The 24,423-nt window shown below is 33.4% G+C and overlaps 3 protein-coding genes and 1 long non-coding RNA gene across 4 annotated transcripts; 3 read left to right on the forward strand and 1 right to left on the reverse strand.

Annotated features, from left to right (window-relative positions):
• Positions 1 to 1,481: 1,481 nt before the first annotated feature.
• On the forward strand, positions 1,482 to 2,416 carry LOC116020831 (enoyl-CoA delta isomerase 1, peroxisomal-like). Its single transcript, XM_031261382.1, has one exon. It carries the CDS (start codon positions 1,499 to 1,501, stop codon positions 2,198 to 2,200), a length of 702 nt encoding a protein of 233 aa, XP_031117242.1. The 5' UTR covers positions 1,482 to 1,498; the 3' UTR covers positions 2,201 to 2,416.
• A 1,267-nt stretch (positions 2,417 to 3,683) lies between these two features.
• On the forward strand, positions 3,684 to 14,448 carry LOC116020617. Its single transcript, XM_031261088.1, has 11 exons — positions 3,684 to 3,943; positions 4,347 to 4,452; positions 4,759 to 5,643; positions 5,753 to 5,850; positions 7,755 to 7,901; positions 8,154 to 9,087; positions 9,631 to 10,140; positions 10,259 to 10,590; positions 11,446 to 11,544; positions 11,623 to 11,748; positions 12,392 to 14,448. The coding sequence occupies exons 1-11, from the start codon at positions 3,779 to 3,781 to the stop codon at positions 14,129 to 14,131; spliced, it is 5,142 nt and encodes a 1,713-aa protein (XP_031116948.1). The 5' UTR covers positions 3,684 to 3,778; the 3' UTR covers positions 14,132 to 14,448.
• Positions 14,449 to 14,683: 235 nt separating this feature from the next.
• Positions 14,684 to 19,635, reverse strand: LOC116020882 (WAT1-related protein At2g39510-like). Its single transcript, XM_031261448.1, has 7 exons — positions 19,426 to 19,635; positions 18,522 to 18,584; positions 18,026 to 18,139; positions 17,033 to 17,282; positions 15,418 to 15,579; positions 15,141 to 15,292; positions 14,684 to 15,036 (listed from the first exon to the last, which is right to left on the reverse strand). Exons 1-7 carry the CDS (start codon positions 19,629 to 19,631, stop codon positions 14,865 to 14,867), a joined length of 1,119 nt encoding a protein of 372 aa, XP_031117308.1. The 5' UTR covers positions 19,632 to 19,635; the 3' UTR covers positions 14,684 to 14,864.
• Positions 14,867 to 15,414, forward strand: LOC116020883. The gene is made up of 2 exons (XR_004098865.1): positions 14,867 to 14,999; positions 15,108 to 15,414. It is a non-coding gene; the product is annotated as an uncharacterized LOC116020883 (long non-coding RNA).
• Positions 19,636 to 24,423: the final 4,788 nt, after the last annotated feature.

Here is a 24,423-nt window from a genome sequence, read left to right on the forward strand (position 1 = left end):
AACTAACATAAAAATATATTATTATAAATTATAATAATTAGAATTAAAATGGTAAAATTTGTAAATATCCAAGGTAATCTTACATAACCTAAGAAATGTAAGGGAATCACATTCCCTTCAAAATCCTATGTGGAGGGTAAGTTTTATTAATTAGGGAATGTTATATTCCCTTATGAAGATGAACCAAACATAGGAATGTTAGTTTTGGAATCTCACATACCCTTGGTTATGTTGTATAACTTGAACCAAACGCCCCCTAAGGTCTTTCATTGATTACCATACTTGGATAGTGAAAGTGTGTGTCGCTTTAGTTATCAATTGACTACATGTCGAAGATTATGCTATTGATGTCTTGGACAAAGTATAAATATATGTGAATGACCGAGACTTTTGCATTATTATTGTTATTGTTGTTGTTATTATTATTGTTGTTGTGAATAATATATATTCAGTTTTCATTTAGATTAATTACATATCATTAGTAAACATATTTGAATCTTAAAAATAAAAGAAAAAAAAAGGTTCAAATTGGTCACCAAATTAGACAAATGCAATTAGGCCACTGAATATTTAAAAGATGCAATTGACGCTTTGAACTAGTTAAAACCTTATAATTATATCAAAATGAATAATTTTTCATGTTGATTGAAGGTTACCTTGCTTATTTTAATTTTTAAAAATTATTTAACATACTTTTTAGAAAAACCTTCTTCAGGCGCTATGTCACAATAGATGAAAAATAATGGGATAAAAAAACATCATCTCCCCATGGAGGAGACGGAGCTTAATTTCCAATCTAGGAGACAAAGCTTGGAAATTCATCTCCTAGATCAAAGATTGAGCTCCCTCTCCTCCCATAGGAGTGACCGTATTTTTATTTTTATTTTTTTTTTAATTTTCATATTAATTTGTGAACAATTCTTCTTCACAAATTGTACATTTTTTATTTGGATAACGTAATTGTACTCCTTTCAAAAAAAAACGTAATTGTACTTTTTAAGTGCTGCTCGGTATCTTTTGGTTATAATATATATTTTAGGGAAAATTGTCAAACAGATCACTGAACTTCTTGCTTTTGTATAATTGGATTACTAAACTTAAAAAATGTGCAATTGAACCATCAAACAAGTAAATTTATGCAATTGGAACATTTTTTAAAAATTTTCCTATAAAATCTTATTATATTACTTGCATGTATTAATTAAGAGTTTCATTTTCTTCTACCATATTAATTGGGAGTTAATATTGAAATGTTTTTAACTTAAATTTAATTTTAAAAAAATTTAAAAAATATTCTAATTGTACATATTTTACTTGTCTAATGATTAAATTACACACTTTTTATGTTTAATGACCCAATTACACAAAAGCGATAACATCATAAACCTATTTAATACTTTTTCCTATATTTTATTTCTAGTGTTCCGCTTTATATATCCATGATAATAGTCCAATATATATCCATGGTACAAAGCTTTATCGGTCAATAGAGAGATAAATGGAGATGTGCACTTTGGAGAAACGAGGCAGCGTCTTTATACTAACTCTCACCGGCGACGACGAGCACAGGCTAAATCCCACGCTGATCGACTCCATCAGAGCCGCCATCCGCCGCGCACGGGAAGAGGCGGTCGGGCCCTCCGTCTTGATCACAACCAGCCACGGAAAGTTCTTCTCCAACGGCTACGACCTCGCCTGGGCCTCCTCCGACACATCCCGGCTAGAGTCAATGGACTCCAACCTCAAATCCCTCGTCTCCGACCTCCTCACCCTCCCGATGCCCACCATCGCCGCCGTCACCGGCCACGCCTCCGCCGCCGGCTTCGTCGTGGCGCTCAGCCACGACTACCTGCTCATGCGCAACGACCGCGGCTTCCTCTACATGAGCGAGCTCGACAAAGGGATGGAGATCCCCGCCTGGTTCGTGGCGCTGCTCAAGACCAAGGCCGCGTCTCCCACTGCCTGGAGGGAGGTGGTTCTCAAGGCGGCGAAGCTCACGGCGAGTATGGGTATGGAGGTCGGTGTTGTGGACTCGGCGCACGATAGCCCCGAGGAGACCGTCGAGGCTGCGGTGGAGCTCGGGGAGAAGCTCGTGGCGCGTGGGTGGGACGGCCGCGTTTATGCTCATTGTAGGAGGACTGTTTATTCTGATGTATTGGTCTCAATTGGAAGCGATCTCCAGACTCGTTCTAGGTTGTGATCAATATAATAATGAACAATGTTATCATATTCTAAGTCCAAAATAAAGATTTTTTAGATTAAAATTTTCAGGTGTTAGACCATCTACAATTCCACAAAGAAGGCACCAAAACACTATTTTAGTGTAAACGTTTGATGTAATCTTCCTCCAAGGTAGTGTTGCACCAAATATGGTGTAACACTATTCGTTTATACCATATTTGTGTAATTATAAATATTTAAAGATCCCATTGAGACGTTTAAAACGAGATCAATATCGACTATAAAATAATTACAAATTAAAATACATAAAAACATTAATTTCATTTTAAAATATTATTATTTATATTAAAATTATATTTTAAAATAAAATAATTAAAGTAAACAAAATTAAAGTTTTAAATTGTAAGACTACAAATTATTGGTGATGACCTTATAAAAGTTACCAATAAATAAATAGAAAAATAATCAAATAAACTCTCGAACTTTGAAAATGTAATTAGAATATTGTAAATTATATATTATTATAAGTTATGTTAATATGACTATGATTCTTGTCAACATTATTTTGGTTGAGCCTATCGCATGCATAAGTCTTTGTAGTGCGATTTGTCTTTTCCATGTAGTTTGTTGACAATATATATATATTTTTTGTGAGTTTACCCATGATTTTCACTGTCGAACACAATGTCTAATCTCTTTATTAGATTGTAGGCACCTCTTTTGGGTGAGACAACTGACCTAAATATTAAAGGTTGCTCCGTACACAAAACCAAGTTTACAATTACATAGGAATGTTGTTTACTTAGTGTACACTTTTAAATAGTGACCGCATGTTTCACTCGTCATAAAAAAATCATTAATATACTGAATGTTCATTTTTTATATTGAAGATTCATTATTTGATAGTATATAACAAATAATAAACATTCAGTACAAAAAAAATCACTAATATATATAATATATGAGCCTTATGCTAGTGGCTAACCTTACAAGGTAAACATTGCATAATGATTGCTTGCCATCACTAATGGAGTATTGTCTGATTGGTTCACATAAAAATATTTTTTAAGAGTTTCTTTTTCAAAAGTGAGAAAATATAAATTTTACCTTGTTTGGTTGATGGATAATTTAATTTGAAAAAAAATTCCTTACTATTCTTTGGTATTTTATACATTATGAAAAAAATTACAATATAAATCTGATTAAATTCCTATATAATCTTTATATTTTTTTTATTACATAAAGATATTTATATTTATATATTTATTATTCTCAATAACTTATTTTTTAACAATCAAATAATAAAATTAATATTTCAAATAATTTTTTTTCATAAAATTAAATTCAATTTCTGTTCGATTCATAAAATTGAGATCGTGGCGCAATTGCTGATGTAATTGTTACGCCTAGCCATCTGTAAGGCACGCGTGCGGCGGTTAACTCCGAGGAGAATTCGGTCTTTTTATCATCACCTCACAGCTCACACGGAAATTCTCTTTCCTCTGTGGCTCTGTATGTCGTCAGCCCCCGGAACAGCCATTGACGGATATATATAAAACGGAAAGAGAGAGAGAGAGAGAAAGTGAAGGAATGAGTAATGGAGGATAGCAATAAGCTGGAGAAGCAAATGGCAGTAGCAGAAGCTGCATCCAATCGGAATTCAATGGAAAACCCTAACACCTCGGGCCGGCCGGCTCTTCCTGATAACAAAGTTTCCTCGATTAGCAGAGAAGAAGGAGAACTCAGCGCCTCCGATGACGACGTAGTATTCGTCCTTTTCCTAAACCCTAGTTCTCTGTTTTACTTTCATGTTTTGAGCTCGTTACTGTCGGCGTTTATCGTGTTTGTGTGTGTATACGGGTTTCAGGCTGCTCGAGTTCTTTGCTTCAGTGTTCTCTTGATAGCGTATTTTTCCTCGTTTGCTCCAATTTTTATTTTGCGCATATTTTCTTTCCTTTTGTTTCAGCTACGCTCATTTGAATTTTGATAATGAATCATAGGGAAATGAAAGGTTAAAGAAGTTCCGCAATGATTTAGTTGTTGCTTTGTACCCTTGTTCTGCAGTTTGATTTGATTTTGGTCTTAGTGGCTTTTAAGTGTGAAATATTGTATTCTCTAATAGCCAATTCCAAATCTCAAAGAGTTTAGGGAATTCTGCGTGACAGGAAAATCAACATCTTAGCTCCACTTCTCTATTCGCTGGTGTCAATACTGCTCAAGTAAAGCCCATGGAAGTTGAGTTGGTTAAGGATTCTCAAGGTGTTGAGGCAGGTACATGCTCCAATGGCTTTTGTAAATTTGGAGATACAGATTTTGTGGTTCATGCCAATGATGCATGGCCTTACTTGACTTTGAGAGTGATCAATATAAGTTGGCTTCTTTGAATATGTTTTGTATCTTTATTTTATGTGATCCATTCATTATCCAATATCCATGCACTACTTCGTTCATTCTTAACAGAACAGGATTTGAATTCCAATCAAATAGGAAGCATTTTCCTGTTTAGACCTATTGTAAATCTTTTTCTGAATTCTTTATCAACTTACCCTTTGCTTATATTTCTCTTCTTACCTGCAGGAAGGCATGTGTCTTCTAAGCCATTGGCTAGATTAAGTTCACAAGCTTCTCATGAGTCAAATTGCAATAAGAATTCTGATAAGAATCGAGGCTCATTTGTTCCATTCCTAATAAGTTTTTCAGATGATGACAGTGGCAGCGACTCTGGAGATACTAGACAGAGAAAGATTTTGGCAACAGAAAGCAGGAGCCTATCTCTAGATAAAAGTAGGAAGCCACCACAAGCAGCAGTTGCTGTACGAAGACCTCAAAAATTAGAGAAGGTGATGAGAAATGAGGCAAAAATGACAAGAAAAATGCCCCATAGTCACACATTTGTTTCTTCATTGCCTAAAATCAGTGGGACCACTTCTAAAAGTGGTGGATCATCACTAAATGTTAGGAATCGTAATAACTTTAAAAAGACAACTGGTCCATCTCTTGTACGTAATACAAATGCCATCTTGGACAATAGTAAACTACAAGATTTACGCCAGTTGATTGCTGTTCGGGAGAATGAATTGAAGCTTAAGAGTGCCCAGCAATCCAGGAATGTTAGCTCAACTAAATGTAGGGATCCTAGTGTTACAGTTACAAGCAATGCCATGGCAAGTGCGCGTAGAGCCACTGATGGAGAAAATCTGCACCCTGAATTAAAAGAACCTAGCAACAAACTCCAAAGGATCAGTGAAGATTGTTCAAGCCAGATGGTTGAGAATGTCCAAGTCATAGATACAGCATTAGCATCAGGAAAGTCTATGTTAGAAAATTGTGGTCAACCTGGTCAATGTGATCGAAACAGTTGTAATGAAAAATTTCCCTCAGGGGAACCTTGCACAGGCCTTGGTTTAAACCACAGTGAAAATGAGAATCATGGTTCTATTGTTTTGACAAAATTAGCTTCTGGTATGAAAAAGTGTAAACATATTATATTATATTTGAGGAGTTGAATACTTCCTTTGGTAACCACTCAAACTCTAAAGGATGGGTGTTTGTTCACTTTGTTGATTTATAGGTACAGATGTAGTCACAAGTCGAAATCAAAGTGGATGGAAAACAAACCTGAGGGATCGTGTGATGGCATCAGAACAAGCTGCAGTTGCCAATAAATCAGTATGTTATAGACTACCACAATATCTTATTTGGGATTCTTTATATTTTTGTTTGTCATATTCATGGTTGTGATGTTGGACAAGACACTTGTATCCATGTAATGGCACTACCGCACTAATGAGCGCTTGCTTAGATGTATAATGTAAATCATTTGCTTAAGATTACATTTAAATATTTAATCATTCCAATTTATTTCCCAACTGCCACTTTTTAAGGAATACAGAGGTGAAAACATTCAGAGAACTGTTTTTAAATACAGTACTATGTTATGCATTTTTGACAACAGCATTCAAATTCCCATTGTTTTCAACCGTTCGCTACCTTTTGTCCTTATATGATACTTGTGTTTGTAAAGCTGATTGCATGTTATGGTGCATGATATAATTACTAGATTAAAAGGGGAAAGTCCATATGACTGACTGCTCTGTCTTCTAGAGTCTGGATTTGGCCCTTTATGCAGAGTGCTGCCCACGTTACAGTAACACCCCTACTCCCTTTGCAAAAGGAAAAATACAAGAATGTTAGTGTGTGTGTTTGTTGTTGCCTACTTGTCTATGTTTCATTGGATATATTGCCTGAGTGTGATCAGATTATTGAGTGTGTAACACTGTGATGGAGTGTCCTAGAAGGAAAATACTCTTCATTTGAAGTTGGCCCCTAATGAACCCTCTTCCCCCCCACTCCATCCCTGCCCAAAAAAAATACTAAAATAAAAAGGGAAAGCTACAGGTTTGCCAACCCAAGGTATTAAGGAATAACACCAGTTAAGTGCCACAATAAGTAGATTGATTAGTTAATAAGAGGAGAATAAATGAATTTCTTTGAATGACTAGCTAGTGTTATTTGTCCCTCAAACTAGTCCAACTAAGACCCACCGCTCACTCTATCTCAGGCAGAGTAACAGTCCTCTGTCTTATTAAGTGTAAAAGTCTGGATCACCTTCCCTCATAAATTAGGGTATATATATTTAAATTATCACAACTTAAAAGGATTTGACCTTAGGTACTTACTACTTAGGGCTTAAGATAGTAAAGATACAATTCCCAACTACAAATTTTCCCTCATATTGGTTGGTATTACAGCCCCGAGAGGGCATTAAATGCAAGCTATGATCCTTGTCAGGCATGCATGTTGTTGACTGGTGCTTGGGTATGGGCTAGAGACCTAGGCTTTTTCTCCCTTTAGCCCTTGGTGGTGGATAGGGGCCAACCTGGGCCAGCCTTGCGTACTATATTCCGTCAGAAAGAGTTTGCTTGGTATCAGTTTCTTGAGAAATTCTGTACCGAATTGTTTCAGTCATCTGGACTTTGTAATCAGCAATCAAATTCTCCTTCAGTCCTACACTCCTCCTTTTACCTTTGTGTTTTATGCTCTGGGAGTCTGGGTTTCTTCTTGAGACTGCCCTTCAGTAAGCAGGTTTATTTAGTTTTAGTTATTTAATTGCTGCTTTTAAATCAAGTTCTGCAGCAGCGATTTCAAAACAAAAGGATATATCTCCTTCTCTGTACGCATGCAGCACAAAAATAGTAAAATCCGTCTCAGATCTGAGTTCAAATTCCTCTGTTGGTGAACTGACAGAGTTAATAGTTAATACTGATCTCCACTCAATTTCTTTGTGATCCCTTTCCTTATTTGGAAAATATGATGATTGAATGGTCATGAAGGATTGAGTATTTTCTTCTCTATGCCAATCCAGTGTTATCATATGCTAATAAGTTTTCCTCCCTTCTCTATTGAAGACTGCCATTTCCAATTAGCATAGTTCTGTTTCACATGTTTGTATTAAATTACTGTAATATTCTTTTTTTTTTTAATTGATTTGAAATTTTTGTTGCACGGCATGGTTCATTGATATATTTCCTACACCCTAAAATTGGTATTTCTCTCTACTTTCCTATCCTAAGAGTGAAGTGGAGTTGAAGGATCCTACAAAGCTTAGTAATCAATTCGCCCCTGAGCATGCTGGCAAGAGTTTAACAGGAAGAAGTGGTAGTCTTCAAGTCAGATCTAATGAACAGCCACTTCAACTTGCAACACAGGATCTAAATCAGGTACAGCTTCCATGTTGTTGGCAGCACTGTAGTAATTGATGCTATGTGTCCTGGGCTATTTTTTTTCTTGAGAAAAGAATTATAAGCTATGCAGATTGGAAAATGAAAGTTGAACTTAGGTTATTTTCTTGGGCTATTTTTACATGTTTGGGCTATGCTGTTTTCTCTTGTACTGATTCTCTGTTAGTTATCTATTATGGCCACTGTTCTAATTTTGTGTTCATTTTTCTTAATTATTTTTTCCTTTTTGAGAATATTCAACTCCTTCCAAGCAACTTAAGACAGGCAAACATTTCTGGAAATAGCAGCATGGACTTGCAATCATTGTTGGATATGGAGGAATTGCATGATAAGGATCTTGAGGAGGCACAGGAGTATCGGCACAAGTGTGAAATTGAAGAAAGAAATGCCCTTAAAGCTTATCGAAAGGCTCAGAAAGCCTTGATCGAGGCAAATGCTAGATGCTCTGCTCTATTTAGTAAAAGAGAAAAATACTCAGCACAGCTTCGAGTTCTTATGATAGAGAATCCAGATGTACTCTTTTCCACTGGATCTCAACTAGCAACTGGAGGGGCTTTAAACCCCTCAACCACTTCTGGTGCTAATATGCCTTTGATACCCTCATCTTGCTGTCCTGCACAGCTTGCTTTCAATGGTCATGATGTGGACTTCCATTCTGGTTTTGATGCCCCTCAAAATGTATCAGATAGGCATGTTGATAGGGATAAATTGGCTTCTGATCCCTTTAGTGAGCCTGATGTTAGTACATCTGAGCTTAATAAAGAAAATCATGAAGCACATGGCGTTTGTTTACAATCTGATGATGCTAGTATGTCTATGGAGGAGGAAGATGCGTATAGAAAATCTCCTCAGAACAGTTCAGAATATCAAGGGGAAGGGACATTTGGTGTGGCTCAGGAAAAGGAGGTAAACAATGGATCAGGAAGGCAATTATTTACTGATAGCTCTCAGGATTCTTTGTTACTTGAAGCATCTTTGAGATCTCAGCTCTTTGAAAGGTTAAAAATGAAAACTTTGCCTAAGAAATTGGACCAAAGTCACAGTGTGGAGCCTATGACTGAGAGTATGTTAGAAGTTGATGTTGGGCAAAGGATGGGAATGAGTTCAGGCAACATATCATCATCTGAGGTAGAGAAGGAGAAAGAAAAAGCTTCTGATTTTCAAGGTATTCTTCCATTGGACATCTTCCTTCTGCTTTGGAATTTCTTGAGAAGATTATATGCAGGCTGAAATAATCTTGTATGCAAGTTAGTTTTAGTCAAAATGTTGTTTCTGAAGTAAATATAGTGCTTAGGTATTCTACTCTTCTATTTAAGTTTCTCCTCAGCAAACTGAGCAAAGCTATATATATATATATATATAGAGAGAGAGAGAGAGAGAGAGATATCAAATCAATTTTGATAGTACTGTCTGGATGACAAAGTTGAATTTTCTTCATTTCAGTAACTGTTTATTTTATTCTCTCTCTCTCTCTCTTTCTCTCTCTCTCTCTTTCTCCTTCCTTTTCTCTTCTTTATTTTAATTTTGTCTATGACTTCCTAAATCCATTTTCCATTCAGAAAATTATGTTTCTTAAGTGTAAGGCCTGCATTTTGCATTTCTAAGAGATAATGATAGACAAAGCTCCTACTTAGTATCTTATGCATGTGCCTCTGTCCTATAAAATGTCTGAGATATCTTTTTGATTCTGTTCATTTTTTTTTCCCAGTATTTTCTGATAAGGCAGATGTAGAGTCTGATGTCCTTATTGAGATCAATGGCCATTGCAATAATGAAAAGTTTGGATCGAATTTTACACCTCCTTTATCCACCGATCATTTGAGCAGTTGCATTTCCATAGATCATCACCAATCACAATCATCAAGTTCTGCCACCTTCTCACTTCCTGCTTTAAGGAGCGCATTCTCTCACCTTAAGGTTTTAGGTCCCACTAATTCTGATCAACTACAGACTAGAAGTATGAATATCCAAGCTTCTCATGTTCATGATGAAAATGATGATGGGAGTATGGGGAACATTATGGATACAGATGCATCTGCTTCAATGGATCTTCGTTGCAACGTGAATGGTTCTTATTTCTGCAAATTTGCTATTGATCCACTTTGGCCACTTTGCATGTATGAGCTCCGGGGGAAATGCAACAATAATGAATGTACTTGGCAACATTTTAGGGACTACTCTTGTGAAAATAATATGAACACTACTTGCAATAGCTCGGGTATGGAATTTGTAAGAAAGGTGTAACCGTAATTCTTTAGAATTTTATGATCAGTACATTACTTTCACATCTCTTTCTCTCTCTTTTTTTATTCATTTATTTTTATTCTAATATGTAGATTTCAAGGATGGATCAGCAATTCATGGAGGGAAATTTTGTGCCACTAATTCTCTCACCATGTCACTTGATTGTCTACTATTGGCTCCCCCAACTTATCTGGTTGGCTTTAATGTTCTCAAAACTGATTTACACTCGTGTAAATCTATAGGGGCTCAAAGTTTTTCTGAGCACCAGCTGAAGTGTTACAGTGGCTTCTTGGTTCTTTCAAGTCTGCTTCCAACTGACCTGACTTCAAAAGAGCCATTTTTGCATGGCAGTGAAGCTCGTGTCGAGGTCCATGGGGGTTGGAATAGGCAGTTACTCTATTTTCACAGCAGAAATGGAACCTTGGTTTGTCACAATAATCTTTTCTTTTCATTGTCACCTTATTATTAAGTCTGTGAATAGAAAAAAAAATGGGAAACAAACACCATTTTCGCTCCTCTTCCCTGGCCCTAGTTAGCCTCCAAACATCTCTATTTTCATTTCTATTATGAGCTACTTGTGTGATTTTTGCTGGAAAGCTGAAACTTGATTATATTTCAGATGTAAAGGTACCTTCACACAGATTAGACTGTCTTTTTAGTTGAGAAGAACTAAATATTTTAATTTATTTCTTTATTTTAAAGGGGAAGAAATTCTATTCACATGAATTGTATGTTTATTTTCAAACTCAATTTATTTAGTTATTTACTTGTGTGTTTCACTCTATGCTTCTTAGATCTCAAATCTATGGAATCTCATATACTTCTCATCTTTGATCGTAAATTCTGACATAACTTATTCCTTCATTTTTATGTTACATCAATCTGGGCAATCTGTTAAATGTTTCTCTTGGTAGACTATTTTTATCCAATTCTGACAGAATTACTCCTCAAATATTCAATCTATGATAATTTTTAAATCAATTCAAGGTATTGTTAATAAGGCCTTTGAATGGACAATTGGTAATCCTTTTAGTTGTATTCTCTTCAAGTAATCACATATTAATTTTTCTCTTGATTTCTACTTTTGGGTTTTGAATCTGTAGGTTTATAGTATTCATTTATCATTTCTTTGCCTATATTTGCTGTTTCCGTTCATGGTACTTTATTAGGTATTTTGAATCAACTAATGAGCTTTTGCCCAAGGTATCTTTCTTTTTGCAAATAAACTGTAGCATGTGCTTGGTTTTGCTAACACTTTACTTTGGTTGTGTATTACCAGGTCGAAGGTGACCATCTATTTTCTGACAATGACCGATCCGTAGAATTGGCTCTTCTTAGTCTCTGCCAGGAGGCTAATAAAAGCAAAGGCCGAATAGAGGTATTTTGACTATTGAAAATTGTCCAATATATTTCATTGAGGAGTTCCATGATCTCATGAACTTTATGAAACATGTAGGCTCTTAAAGTGCTTTCTCGTGCTATTGAAGCTGATCCTACCTCAGCACTTCTCTGGATTGTTTACTTGTTGATTTACTATAGCAATCAAAAATGCATTGGAAAGGATGACATGTTCCAATATGCGGTATGTCTATTTTTTGGGGTGAAATAGTACTATGAAGCAGTGGCTATGCCAGTTTGCTTTAGTTAGGCCATTATAAAAAATAAAAGACTTTCCCATACCATTTTTTTGCCTTACATTCTCAATTTTATGGAAATCAAAGATTGAGTTTTTTTATCTTTAAAATAATCAGTACTCTCATTTTATATGCCCCAACTTGCTTCTGATGGTCAACTTAACTTTGACTAGTTTTTAAAATGTCTTTAATTTTTGGATTTCAACTTTTTTAGTCATATATTTTTGAATTTCTAAGATTAAGAAAATGGTATTGGGGCAAATGAAGTGGTATGTATGGAGTTGTTTGAGCATTTTGACCTGTATCTATGTAATTTTTTCTTGTGGGGTCATTTCACTGTTTCATAATTGCTAGCATAATTACATGGTGAATTATATTACGCATATTAGGTTTTTTTAAAAATTGGCTGCACCTGCTTGATCCTTACTAGAATTGTGCCTGCCAAGTGCTATGAAGAGGTTAATTTTAGCTGGCTTGAGATTTCCATATTTTTAGTTTCTATTTGCTTTTTGATTATCCTTCAGGAATTCAGTGTTTTTGAATTTATTCACTTTTGACATGATGCATATGGGTTTCTATTCTACTTCACAGGTTGAGCATAATGAAGAAGCATATGAACTCTGGGTTTTATATATTAATAGTCGGGAAAAGCTTGATGAGCTGTTGACTGCATATGATGCTGCAATATCTGCACTTTGCCGTCATGCATCTACTTCTAACAGAGACACCCTTTTTGCCAGTGAATGCATCTTGGACATTGTTTTGCAGATGATGAATTTTTTATGCATGTCTGGCAATGCCAAAAAAGCTATTGAGAAGATCCATGAGCTCTTTCCCACAACAAAGGGATCTGACAAGGCAGACCAATTGTTTCTCCCTGATATAGTTACGTGCTTAGCAATTTCAGATAAATGTATTTTCTGGGTGTGCTGTGTGTACATGGTTGTGTATAGGAGATTGCCAAATGCTATAGTCAAACAGCTTGAATGCCAGAAAGAACTTTCTGCTATAGAGTGGTCATCTACTCAGTTAACAGCTGATGAGAAGCAGCAAGCAGTCTCCTTGATGGAATTGGCTGTAGATTCTTTAGCATTGTATATTGATAGAGAATCTCTTGAAGATGAATCAAATCTAAGAGCAGCACATCTCTTTGCTCTCAATCATGTTAGGTGTATTGCAGTGCTTGAAGGCCTAGAGTGTAGTAGGAATTTGCTGGAGAGATATATCAAGCTTTACCCATCTTGTTTGGAACTTGTTTTGATGTCAGCTCGGCTAGAACATGATTTTTGTAATTCGAGTTATGAAGGATTTGAAGAAGCTTTAGATAACTGGCTGGATGAAGTTCCTGGAGTCCAGTGTATTTGGAATCAGTATGCTGAATGTGCATTCGGAGATGGCAGACTGGATGTTGTGAAGGAAGTAATGGATAGATGGTTCCAGTCTTTAGATAGAATAGGCAGCAAGGGCTCCAATGATTCACCCCAGTTGGCTTCAGTCTCAGATGTGCATTCTTGGCTTTCTGGTTCTAGCCAGAATGACATTGTATTCGGGCTACTCAATTCTGCTATCTATAAGCTACTGCGAAATGATCAGACTGAAGCTCGGCAGGCTTTAGATAGGGCATTGGGTGCTGCTAATCATGAGAATTATAGTCACTGTGTGAGAGAGCTCATCTTATTCCTGACAGCAGATAGCTTGCAATGCAATGATTGTACTCGTGTTGGGAGCGCTTTACAAGTTCTGAGAGGCTACCTGTTTGATACCCGTGCTTCCCTTGCCTCTGAACCATTGTCCAGAAAGTTCATCCAGAATATCAAGAAACCAGGACTCAAGCAACTAGCTGGAAAATTGTTGAGCCCTGTTCCCTCGGACCCCTCGCTAGTAAACTCGATTCTTGAAGTGTTGTTCGGTCCATCTCTCTTACCTCACACGTATAATAAGTTGAGTGATATGGTAGACTTGGTTGAAAGTTTAATGGAGATTCTTCCTTCTAACTATCACTTAGCAATTTCTGTCTGCAAATGGCTAAGCAGGGTAAGCAACACCACATCTTTATCTGCGAACGTTTCCTTTTGGGCGAGCTCTCTCTTGTCAAATGCACTCTTGCAAGCCATTCCTGTAGCAGCGGAGCACGTATGGGTGGAAGCTGCAAATCTTCTGCATAGCATGACAAATTCCGTGGCCATATCCATCAATTTTCATAGGAGAGCCTTATCGATATATCCATTCTCGATCAAGCTTTGGAAATCTTATGTCAACCTATCTATGGCCACAGGAGATGCAGAGTCAGTGAAAGAAGCTGCAAGAGAGAAGGGTATTGACCTGAATTAACTACTAATGTAGTGGAGCAATGCCAGCTGATTTTAACATATAGTGAAGCGAAACAAATTTTGGTCATTGTTTTGTTCGCGTTTGATAGATCAATATAGGTGGTAAACGGGAAAGGTATAGACATGACTGCAAAGATGGTGGGTGTACGTACACAGGAAACATAAATAGCTAACAACTTGGGTAATATTTTGGAGACAGGCTCAATCTCTCCAACTGTTCTCTCATTGTCTGGATAATAAAGTGGTAAAATTTGAGTCAGTTTTGTGTTTGCCTCGAAATATTGGATTACTAATGACTAGACCTGATATTAAACTTCATTTTCCATACTTGTCTTTAGAGCTCATACACAATTTAGTCCTCGACTATAGTGACTTTCCTTGATTCAGTTATGAACGTCTTTTTTGTGCTTAATTGGGTTTTCGATTTTGATGGTTTTATCTAATTGAGTCCTAAGTTGTTAGAATCAAGGATTAAATTGAAAAGAATCACTATAGTCAATGACTAAATTGAGTATTAACCTTTATAGTTGAGGATTAATTTGGACAAAATCACTATAGGTGAAGACTAAATTGGGCATTAATAAAAGAAAAATTATAAAATTACAGTTACAGGTCGATGACCCAATTCCAAAAGAGTATATTACAATTATTTGTATTAACTATTACAATGAAAACAATAACTATTATAAAAGTTGCAGAAATTCATGTGGATGTAACCTGGGCAGCTCTACCTTTCAATTCAAAGACACTGTAATATCCTTGCTGACGCCTTGAACTACTTGTGGTTGTTTATGATCAATTGGAAGTGCATGATTTTGATCATTATTATCTTGTGAAGTTTGATCATTGGATTTACCCCATATAACCAGGTACAATCCAACAAGAACAATTACTGCTCCCAAAACCCTTCATTACAATAAAGGTGTATCATCTCATGTCAGAAACATTATTAACAAGTTTATTCACTTATTTCTCAGAAAGAAAAGAAGATGAGATGCTGTGATGTATACCTTCCCATATATAATTTCTCAGAAAGCACAAAGGACCCAATGATGGCGACGAGAACCATGGATAGGGGATTAAAGGCAGTAACAAAAACAGGTCCTTTTACCTTCATTATTATCCCATATATGTAATACACAGCCCCTGACCTCACTAATCCCTGCATCATCAGTTCATATACATTGTTATCCAAAAACTGTATTTAGTTTTTTAATTTGATAGTATGCCACATATTGAGTTTATGAAAGTGTAGTAAAAATAGATGAAAAAGAATTCAGATTTTACGTGATAAACATAAGTTAGGAGTGTCATATCCCAGTGTAGAGACCAAACGGAAAGATTTCCCTTCTCGATTATTAACGTCAAAATACTGCATTGTAGTGATCCCATTGTGCATATCAATGTAGTGAGAGAGAGCCCGGCAGGGTATGACTTAATCATATTTGCCTATTAAGACAACATAAAATCAATTATTAGTTTTTTTTTTTTAAACAAAACATTTTAAATAATGTTATATTGTAGGTCTATCTTTACACAATGAATTACTGTAAAAAATTGGCTGTTGTTTGCTTGTTTGGTGGCCTTTAACTAAAATTCTATTTAGGAGATCGATTAGTAAAGTTAGAGGCAGAGCATATAAACCAGTGACAATAAGATTAAAACAATTTGATTGTTCCAATTACATTGCTTCCCCTAAACATTTACCTCTCTAAGTTAAAATTCATGATATTAAAGCAGTAACCGCTTCAACCAAATTTCATCTAAAAAAATCCTCTAGAGAATTATTAAGACAGTCTCACTCGCCCAAACACAACCTAAGAGGCTTGAATAAAAACATGATTTAATGAATTAAAAACTTTCACATATATATATATATATATATATATATATATATATATATATATATATATATATATATATTTTAAAAAAAAAGGTGTTTTGGCAATCAGTAGTTGATAGTCGATAGATGATAGGTGTTTTGATTAACTAGTAATATTAGTAGTTTGTAGGGACATGCCTGTTCCTACTATTTTATAGGCATGGGGCGTGACAAAAGAAAAGGCCCTAGCATTATATCTAAAATTTAAATTACGTTAGGAACAAATAATAATATCAAATACCTTGAAATAAGATTCAAAAGTTTTTTTAAAACTTTACATACATAACAATAATCATGAAAAAAAATTATAGGTGCTTTACTAAATGTAGAATGATCAATAACTACATCAGTGCATTCATAAATAAATAATTATTGTTTATAAAAACGAATAAACAATTTAAAGCTGAAAAAGCTTACAAACAATTACATTGTTATCATATAAATAATAAATTATTTATTAATAAAAATTTATAAATAAAAATTTACAAAAAAGGCGGAGATAAAAATATTTTTGACTGGGGACGAGAAATTCAAATATTTCAAAATACGAAAAAAACTATTCATAACAAAATATGAAACGTAATTAATCGGATAAAATAGTTTGGATAGAAAATACATTATAAATCACACATATTCTATATCGATATAATATTTAAAAATACTTTTTCTTTTACCTATATGCCCTATATCAATTTCAAGTCTTTCTACAGTAAATTTATTAAAAGTGTGATTATAAAGATAAGCAAGTATAAAATTGTTATTATGAGGACTTGAACCTATAACCCTTGTCAACCTACTAAAGCACAAAGAGTCAATACCGCATCCAACTTAAATCACAATCTTCTATATGGAAGAGCAACTTGGTGCCATTAGATCATGAGATCTTTGACATTATGTTAAACAGTTTTTTTGATAATGTCAAATTAATGTTAAACATTATGTTAAACAGTTAAAATTGTCAAATTAATTAATTTTTAATTGATAAGTTATTTACGAATTAAACACCCAAAACATGTGTACCTGAAGAATTATAAATATGGCTGTGCTAATACAGCTCCCAGCGAGCAAGAGCGTAGCCTTAATGGGATCACTATGTTGATTCATAACATGTTGAGCAGAATGAAATACGACGTGGTTTGAGTGCTTAGTCCAGGGCAACAAGATGATGGGTCCCTTAACAAGCGTCATTATCATGGCCCCACCAATTGCTGACGCTGTTCCAACTATCTTTGCCTGACTATGCAAACTCTTAATCTTCACTTTCTCAAGCCTACATGTAAAAAAAGTTATTTCCTGTATAAACATTATTTTTTAAAATATTATGTTTGAAGTGACACTAATATACACACACAGATATCATGTTTGGTAACATAGTTAGTTTATTAGCTTTTTTGAGTACTACTGACTCTGTTACAATGTAGTATCTGTTCATAGCTACTTTCTCAACCTACTGAATCACAAAGAGTTAACAGTTGCCTCCACTGAGGCTCACTCCCATCATCCATGTGGAAGTGTAAACCAGGACACCGGGTGCAACTAGACCATAAGGTCATTGGCATTAGCCAATTTTAACTTATTTGGCCACTAAATTAGTTGTTTGACTTGGTTAAACAATAAATATAAGTGTTTGGTTAATTAATTTTTTTGTAACAACTTATTACTCCAAAACACTAAAATTCAAAATGCTACTCAAAGTAGTTTTTTGGATTTAACTTTTTGAAAAAAGTCATTTTGTATGTAATATACTATTTGTTAATTCTCAAAAAACTATTTGTTAATTTTTAATTTACCAAACATCATTATACAATCAGCTAATGCTATTAACTAGTCAAACCCACTAATTCAATTAGTTAACAGCTATCAGCTAACAACTGTTTACCAAACACTCACAAATTTTTTTTTCTGCATATATATTACGCTAATATATTGATTTTGCAAGATGAAACTAATTCAAGTTCAAATAATGTTATATTGTAATATACATAATTAATGATATGATGCATATTAACATACCTAAAGATCCAAGCTAACAAAAATGTCATGGCGGGAATAAGGTTTAACATTGTCACCGAAATCGTTGCCGTTGTGTACCTCATTCCCACGTAATACAAATTCAGGTTGAGTTGCCTGCACATATATATGCACCAATACCCATATTATAATGGTGTAATAATGTGTTTCCGTAAAATCTTCTAAAAAAAAAGTATTTTATATAATGCTCATTCTTCTTTTTTTTTTTTTTTTTTGAATACTACTAACTCTATTACAACGCAAGTATCTGCCCCCACTGAGGCTCGAACCCACCACCTCCTATATAAAGGAAAGGATTTGATGCCACTGGACTACAAGGTCCTTGGCTATAATGCTCGTTCTCTATTTACTCTTGTTAAGTATAGATTCTAGAGTGTGTATTGAACTGAATTTGAATTAGTATCGCGTTAGAAAAGATATCGGGCTCTGTATAAAAATAATGACAGGTAAAAAATAGAGAAGTAAATATTTTAATTACTCAAATAAGGCAAGCAACATTATCTTGAACAAGATTGAGGTGGTCATTGTAGGCCTCATTTTCCTGTATTAAACAATCACCCATAAAATGTTAGAAATCACAATACATAACATATAGAATAAAAATCTTATTTCTAGATAATGATGATAATAAAAGTAAAATTATTATATGTATATTTTTGAAAAGTTAAACTTAAATTATATATTGTGATTTTATTGGAGGAAGAAAATGGGAGGAATAAAAAAGTTATTTTTCTTTTCATGTGGTTGAAAAAAAATAATCGTCTTTTAACGAGAAAATTTTTGAGTGATATTAATAAATTTTTATTGGATATGATGTGAAGGACACACAAGAATGATGCATGTAATCTATCTTAAGGTTGGGTATATCAATGCAAAATATGAAGAAGATAGATTAATGTCTTGTTAACTAGAAAAATGTTAGGGCATTCACAATAGTGGATTTTAGGTGGTTTATGTCGTCTAAAATTCGAGGAGATGGTTTTTCAATAAATGAAATATTTGATTTTTCTTTGAATTTTTCTCTTGGACTTTGGTTTTTGCAGGAGAAAAAAAAAAGAAGAAAAAGAGTAAGGCGGCGCGCTCCAAGCGCATTGTGCGCCCCGATGGGGCGCGGGCGGCCAATATGAACAATGACCGTTACTTTTTTTTTTTTCCCTCCCTTTTTCTCTCTGACATCTCTTCTCCTACCTGACTTCCTAAAAACCAACAAAAATCCTCAACTGATTGAGGATGCTCTTACAGAGTATTATTATTATTATTATTATGGAAAAAGTAAAACCAAGAGTAAGTTCAGTAAGTTTAAAAATAAAAATAAAGAATATAAAGTGAAAAATAAAATAAAATAAAAAAAGGAGAATTCAAGTAAATGCATAAAAAGAAACCTTTCTAAAAATAGAGCAAAAGGAGCAAAGATAACAGCGGCGATGGCATTTCGGTAGAAGGAGAAAGTGAAAGGATTCATCCCTTGATTAAGAGCAGCCTTTGAAAGGATAGCGGAGCCTGCGCTGGTGACCTGCAAGAACACCACTCCCAAATATGGCTTTGCATCATTATTTAACCACTTCACAACTCTCTCATTACACATCATTATATTTTTTGGGCAAACACTTATGATCATAATCTCTTCGCAGCTTGGCCTATTAATAGAATGAAAAATGCTGGCCTGCTTGCATAAGCATCTCAATTGGTTTTGGGTGATAAATTGTGGACAATGACATAAGATTGAACCCTAGCAGTCGTAGTGTAGGAGTTTTACCTAATGATAAATTATTGTGTGGATTATAGTTCACTCAGTGTTTTGTGCTGTGTGGACCATAACAAAAGTATATTTTTAATATACTAAAAATATATTTTTTGTGTATTAAATTACATTATTTGATATAGTATGGTTCACACAATAATGATTGTCACCTAATGTAGTGGCTTTTTGTGGACATCAACATTGGTCCTCCCAAGTCTCACCTAATGAGTTGTTGAGGCATTGTGTTTTACCCCTCTACTATCATGTTGGGTCCATGTATGGTGACTTTAAGGCAAGTAAATTTCGCTTTTTGTGGATAATACTAAAAAATATTGCTCACCTACCCATTATTTATTACACTTTCACTATTATTACACTTTTACTATTATTACACACTTTTTTTTTTTTTTTTTGATTATGTTGAAGAAAGATTGGATTTTTATGGATGATGCCAAACGGGTGCGTGTTCTTCTCCGGTTGCAAAATATTATAAAATGAGAAATTTCACTTTTAGTCATGATTATTGTGTCATTGTTATATTTACTCATATTTTTTTATTCTTATTTTATTATAGAGTTAATACCTAATTTGGTCCATCGACTATTAGGATTTTACCACTTTGATCCTCCATTATGAAAGTTGCTCAATTTAGTCCCTAACTATGTAATTTTTACCCAATTCGGTCCCTTGACTTAGGATTTCACCACTTTGCCCCTCGACTACCAAAGTTGCTCAATTTAGTCCATAACTATGCACTTTTTACCTAAAATGGTCCCTCAACTATTATGATTTCACCACCTTGGTCATCGACTATTAGGACTTCACCACTTTTATCCTCAACTCTCCAAAAAGTCACCAAATCCACAATAAACTTACATTTTAGGTTAACATTTGCATAGTTAAGGACTAAATTGAGCAACTTTGGTAGTCGAGGATCAAAGTGGTGAAATCTTAATAATCAATGGACCATTTTAGGTAAAAATTGCATATTTAGGGACTAAATTGAGCAATTTTGGTAGTTGAGGACCAAACTAGTAAAATCCTAATAGTCGAGGGACCAAATTGGGTATTAACTCCTTTATTCCATCTTTTATTTTCATTTGTTTGTCACAATTAGTCATCTATTTAAATATTTGACATTCTACCTTTAAGAAAGGTGATTAACATGCAGACGTGGAGCCACCTTAGGGGGTAGGGGGCCTGCCCCCCCAACCCCTATCCTCACCTTAATTTTTTTTTAGTAAATATGTATGCTTATATTGATATAATAGAGATAAATACACTTTTGACCATCTAATTTTCTTTAAAAAATTTATTATGTTTATATTAAGTGAAATCAAAATATATATTAAAGTTTAAATTCATTAAATAGAAAGAAAGAAATCAAATAATTAAAATCACAAGTTTTCTTTTTTTGTTTTATTTCTTTTATCAAGATTTTATGGAGAGCATCAAGTATCTATTTTATTTTAAAAAATCTCCAAATTTGAGACATATGCTTTACTGCTTTAGTTTTATTAGTTATGTTGATTAATTAATTAATTAATGATCTATTGTGTGTTTTAATTATTTATTTACACTTTGAAGATGTACATTTGCTTGTTTAAATAATTAGTTTTGAAATTTTCAAAAATTAATATTGATTGTTTAATTTGTGATTTTAATTTTTGTCTTTATCTCTTAAATTTTGAAATATTCAGTTAATCAGTAAAAATGAATATCAATTAATTATGAAAAAATTGGTGACAAAATAATTGACAAAATTTTTTATTTGATAAAGATTGACAATTTATATTTAAATAAATGTTGTTGTTCTTATTGTTGTTGTTGGTGGTGTTGTTATTATTATTGTTATGATATTTTGTGTATTGTGAAAAAAATTCTAAAGTAATGATCGACATCCGTGTCAATCGTACTCATATAGTTATGTATTTCATACTTTATTACGCATAGTATAATTAAAAATCATTATCAATAATAATTACAATAATGTATGGTATATATAATAATATGGTACGGTTAATTATAATGTCAACTAACACGACAGATTTTCTCTACTACATCGACCCCCAACTCGAGTTTTTTTGACTCCGTCCATGTTAACATGTAATTTTATCATTCAAAACTTTGCCCCAACATATAATTTCTCTGTCTCTCTTATAAACTCTTAATTGAATAATGAAATTACATGTTAACTATATTTATTAAACAATAAAATGATAAAGATCTAAATGAAGAACTAATGTAACGGTAAACAAATAAAAATTAAGGATATAATCATATAACGATACAAAATAAAAAATTAAATTAAATATGACGATGTCAAAATACTACAGCGAAGGACTTAAAAGTAAAATTTGGTTCATAAAGTTGTGTATGTATAGATATCCACATATCTAATAAGTGGACACTAAGCATAAGAATGTCAAGTGGGCTTTCTCTCTTTTTAATGAAGTGGATTAATTAATTTGTATAATCATGTCACAACCCACATCCAAATTGCCCACCCAAATATAATAATACATTCATCCAAATATGCATGCAACTATTGGTCTATTGACATGGTGATGAGGTGTAACACTACTATGTTTTACCTAAACCTTCCATTACAAAATGGCATCCATTACAAAATGTCGGAAGTTTACACAAATGTGTAAACTATGAATTCCTTTTATAAAACGTATTAACGGATCGGATCTTATCTGTATATATACTAGGTTCATTAACGGTGGAAGATTTTAATAAAAAAAAACACTGGATTAATTAGTTTTATAAGTATTGTTCAAATGAGACTGCAACTATCCATCTATGTAGATCTAACAAATCAGAAATATTATTTTTTTAAAAATGCGGTGACATTTTTATAAATAATTCAAACTTTAAAATGCAAGTAATAGTTTTACAGAGTGCACCTAAGTGCAAGAAAAATGTATTAAAAGTGCAACAATATAATGTATATCGGGCAACAATATGAAGTGCACGGTGCACCAATGTGAAAAAGGTAAATTACTTGCACTATTAAGTATAAATGGTTGCAATTTTAAGTGATTTTACTTACACTTTTAATGCATGTTACTTGCACTCAAAGTTCAAGTTATTTACAAAAATGCTACCTAATTTTCAAAAAAATTTAAATATGATCCGTTGATCATTTTAGATGGACAATTCAGATTAATTCATATTTCTCTCTCGGGCGCCCGTTGTCACTAGAGTGCTTCCCCAAATTAGTGACCAATTTTTGAAGTCGTCACATTTGTAGTAGTGACGATTTTTAAAAAGTTGTCACAATTACTCAAGACTTTTGTGACAATGTTTACATACACTAGATGTAGTATTTGAGTGATAACAATAGTGGTCACAATAAATGTACAATTTGTGACTAAATATGTTATTACAAAAAATTGATCTAGTGACGACTAGAATCATTGCAATTAATTATTTTATTGTGACAACACTTTAGTAACCATAGGTGTACTTATTTGTGAGAATTGTTCTTTATGCAAAAATGATTATCAGTGACCTAAAAAGTGGTAACAAATAATTACTTTGTTGTGACAACAAAGGTATAGTAGTAACAAATATTGTATTTATTTGTGACAAATGAAGTTAACTCTAAAACAATCTTTAGTGTTAACTAAAGTCATACAACAATTCAATTTATTGTAGCCATCATCTTCGTCACTGATATCTTTAAAAATAGTGGCAGCGTATTTGTCACTAAAATACTGAAAATTAGTGGTGAAATTTGTGTCACTAAAATAAGTTGAAATAGTGTCACTATATTGTCAATCTTAATGTTTTTATAAGTGTTATTTGGTCAGAAATTGTTTGTTTGTTTGTTTGTTTTTTTTTTTAAAATTATTATTAATGATGATGATGAGATTCCAACAACTGAAAATGAGGAAGCTGATGATGATGATGATGATTGAGTATTATATGTATTTTTATATTTATGGATTTTTTACTTTTCATATTTTGAGTTTGAATGGTTAATTTTAATAATTTTTTTTAAATATATTGTTGTTGGTATTAAACATATACATTTTTTATTTCCTAAACAATTGATATGACAAATTAGTAAAATAAGTAATAGTGAAATTATGTCACATAAGAACATTTGAAAATGAGTCATTATAAAATGTATTTTCACAATTACATTCATTTTAAGAGGTACTAACTACTTGCATTTTAAGTGACCATAATATTTAATATCTAGTTCACACCAAATTACTTGACACCAACTTGAATGCAATTTTAGTGGCGAACATTGATTACAACGTAACATAAGTTCACACAATATTCATCTATTTAATTATAGTGACAAAGTCATTTTACCAATTAATTACTTGTTACAATTATCATAAATTAGTGACAAAATTTGAAATCAACACAATTATTGTCAAAATTTAGTAATTTTTGTTATGGAATTATAGAGCGTCACAAATATTTGTAACAATTTCATCACAAAAATGACAATATTAGTGACAACAATATTTTTTTTCTCACAATTGCTTCTCATTTCTAATGGTACTAACCAAATGTATATATTTTTATTGACAAAAAACATTGTCATAAATATTATAAACAAGAGTGACCAACAACTATTTGTCATAAAAAGTACAAAAATTTGTGTTCACAT

This window comes from Ipomoea triloba, chromosome 5 (assembly GCF_003576645.1).
Source record: "Ipomoea triloba cultivar NCNSP0323 chromosome 5, ASM357664v1".
In the NCBI taxonomy this organism is placed as follows: Eukaryota; Viridiplantae; Streptophyta; class Magnoliopsida; order Solanales; family Convolvulaceae; genus Ipomoea; species Ipomoea triloba.

What these genes read in the sequence shown, in the direction of transcription:
- LOC116020617 (XM_031261088.1), top strand. Translation starts at nt 3,779, where the DNA reads ATGGAGGATAGCAATAAGCTGGAGAAGCAAATGGCAGTAGCAGAAGCT. An exon ending in TTCTCAAGGTGTTGAGGCAG is followed by an intron (nt 4,453 to 4,758) that starts GTACATGCTCCA and finishes TCTTACCTGCAG; the next exon opens with GAAGGCATGTGTCTTCTAAG. An exon ending in CACTACTTGCAATAGCTCGG is followed by an intron (nt 10,141 to 10,258) that starts GTATGGAATTTG and finishes TCTAATATGTAG; the next exon opens with ATTTCAAGGATGGATCAGCA.
- LOC116020882 (XM_031261448.1), bottom strand. Translation starts at nt 19,631, where the DNA reads ATGATGTGTAATGAGAGAGTTGTGAAGTGGTTAAATAATGATGCAAAG. An exon ending in TTTGCTCTATTTTTAGAAAG is followed by an intron (nt 18,585 to 19,425) that starts GTTTCTTTTTAT and finishes TGTTTAATACAG; the next exon opens with GAAAATGAGGCCTACAATGA. An exon ending in ATGTTGCTTGCCTTATTTGA is followed by an intron (nt 18,140 to 18,521) that starts GTAATTAAAATA and finishes ATATATGTGCAG; the next exon opens with GCAACTCAACCTGAATTTGT.
- LOC116020831 (XM_031261382.1), top strand. Translation starts at nt 1,499, where the DNA reads ATGGAGATGTGCACTTTGGAGAAACGAGGCAGCGTCTTTATACTAACT.